The sequence below is a fragment of the Bos grunniens genome, chromosome 3, assembly GCF_055505025.1.
Source record: "Bos grunniens cultivar Pamir isolate PY7600 chromosome 3, Bosgru_T2T1.0, whole genome shotgun sequence".
Lineage (NCBI taxonomy): Eukaryota > Metazoa > Chordata > Mammalia > Artiodactyla > Bovidae > Bos > Bos grunniens.
The window spans coordinates 110347165-110349583 of record NC_141167.1 but is presented as its reverse complement, the minus strand read 5'-3'; the positions used below and the strand labels follow the sequence as shown (position 1 = coordinate 110349583).

Below are 2419 nucleotides of genomic sequence, written 5' to 3'. Positions count from 1 at the left end.
TTAATTAATAGAATATGAAGTATGGGTCATTGCTCTTTGAAGGGCTGATTTGAATTCCTTATTTCTAAGGCTGTAAATCATTGGATTGAACAACGGTGTGAGGATGGTATAAGATACAGATATTAGGGTATCTTGACTTGAAGAGTAATTGGATTTGGGCCTTAAGTAGATGAAAGAGGCACAACCATAATGAACAGTTACCACAATGAGATGGGAGGCACAGGTAGAGAAAGCCTTGTATCTTCCAACAGAGGATGGGATTTTTAGAATGGCAGAGATGATGAGGACATAGGAGACCAGAATAAGTAACAGTGGAATAACCAAGACAAACACATCAAGCACAAATATGACCAACTGATTGAGATACGATTGGTGAGATGCCAGCTTGAGGACTGGAGAGACATCACAGAAGAAGTGATGGAGCTGGTTGGAGGAGTGGAATGGCAGGTGAAATATCATGGAGGTGGTGGCCAGTGAGATTATGAAGCCACAGGCACAGGCAGCAGCCACTAGTCCCATGCACACCCCGAAACCCATGAGCACTGTGTAGCGCAAAGGGTTACAGATGGCTACATAGCGATCATAACCCATGGCTGCCAGCAGGAAGGAGTGAGAGCAAATGAGGAAGAGGAAGAAAAACATCTGGATGGCACAGCCTAGAAAAGAAATGGTCTTCTTCTGGGCCAACAGGTCAACCAGCATCTTGGGTACAATGACGAAGGTGTAGCAAGTCTCAGAACAGGAGAGGACACCAAGGAAGAAGTACATGGGGGTGTGGAGGGCTCTGTCCAGCACAATGGTAGAAACGATGATGACATTGGTGCCCAGCATGAACAAGTACACAAGCAGGAAGACAACAAAGAGCAGCCGCTGCAGCCCAGCCAGAGATGAGAAGCCGAGGAAGACAAACTCTGTCACTAAGGTCTCATTGGCCCATTCCATGGTCACTGCTATACAGGAGAGTCAGAGCCAGAGCCACAGGCCAGGATCCAGGGATGGAGAAAGGCATGGGGAACTCAGCACAAAGTCTGCAGGTGGCAGGCATCTCCAGATGTTTGATGGAACTCATACATTCCCTCCAAAATAGTCTGCCAAAATAAGAATTAAGGCTAAATATGGAACAGAATAACTGACAACCCATGAGTAGACTTTTCCCAAGGCTATGAACACATTATCTCTCCAGGCAAGGATTAAAGATTTGCCTAACAGTTTTCTCTTGTACCTTACTTACGGATTATTGTGGTTTTCTTGCTCACCAGAAGCCCAAGAAAGTCAACTCTTCAAAAGTGAAAAATATGGTTAACTTCAGCTATCTGAACTTGATCACAATGTGGAATAAAAGAATGAGAAATGTTCAGAAACAGTATCTGAACTTCAGTTTATCAACTATAAAATGGGAAGGAAAAAGAAGAATTAGATGATCTCTGAGCAAAAGGGTGAAGGGATCTGTACTTATTGACAACTTATTATATGCTAAAAAATAATGGTAAAAATAGCATATCCATTTTGTCAACTATTAATTATAATTTTATGTCAACATCCAAAACAATAAGAAAATAGAAGAGAAGCCTTTAATGTTGTTTCTAACATTAAGAAGAGATGAATTAGAAACACTTCTGGAAATTCTGAAACTAGAGCAGTGGGCAAGGATGGAACCGAAAATAACGTTAAACAAATATTCGTGTTTTTTTTTTTTTTTTTTTTCCCAGAAAAAGAATAGTCATCAGGGTGGTAAAAAAAAAAAAAAAAAAGAAAAGAAATCAAGACATTGACTTTGTGGCATTTTGTACAATGCTTAATTTTTCCATTCTATTAATAGGTGCCTCAGAGAAAGAGAAATAGAGTTTTGCAAAAATGGCCATGAATTTGTCACAGAGAATGAGAAACAAAGGTATAATTGGGCAGTTTTCTGGGTTCCAACTCCTGACATAAATCATAGGCTTTATTTATTTTGTATCTTGGTATGTTAATAATGTTCCTTTTGAATAATCTGACTACTAAGCGTAGTTTGCAAACTGCTAGAAAAGATTATTTCTAAAGTCTTTCTCAGTTCGGTTCAGTTCGGTCACTCAGTTGTGTCCGACTTTGCGACCCCATGAATCGCAGCCCGCCAGGCCTCCCTGTCCATCACCAACTACCAGAGTTCACTCAGACTCACGTCTATTGAGTCAGTGATGCCATCCAGCCATCTCATCCTCTATCGTCCCCTTCTCCTCCTGCCCCCAAACCTTCCCAGCATCAGAGTCTTTTCCAGTGAGTCAACTCTTCACATGAGGTGGCCAAAGTACTAGAGTTTCAGCTTTAGCATCATTCCTTTCAAAGAAATCTCAGGGCTGATCTCCTTCAGAATGGACTGGTTGGATCTCCTTGCAGTCTAAGGGACTCTCAAGAGTCTTCTCCAACACCACAGTTCAAAAGC

At 41.5% G+C, this 2419-nt stretch overlaps 1 protein-coding gene across 1 annotated transcript; it reads right to left on the bottom strand.

Annotated features, from left to right (window-relative positions):
• On the bottom strand, window positions 1-942 carry LOC147376777 (olfactory receptor 10K1-like). The gene has a single exon (XM_086394104.1). The coding sequence runs from the start codon at window positions 940-942 to the stop codon at window positions 1-3; it is 942 nt and encodes a 313-aa protein (XP_086250230.1).
• Between the last annotated feature and the right edge of the window lie 1477 nt (window positions 943-2419).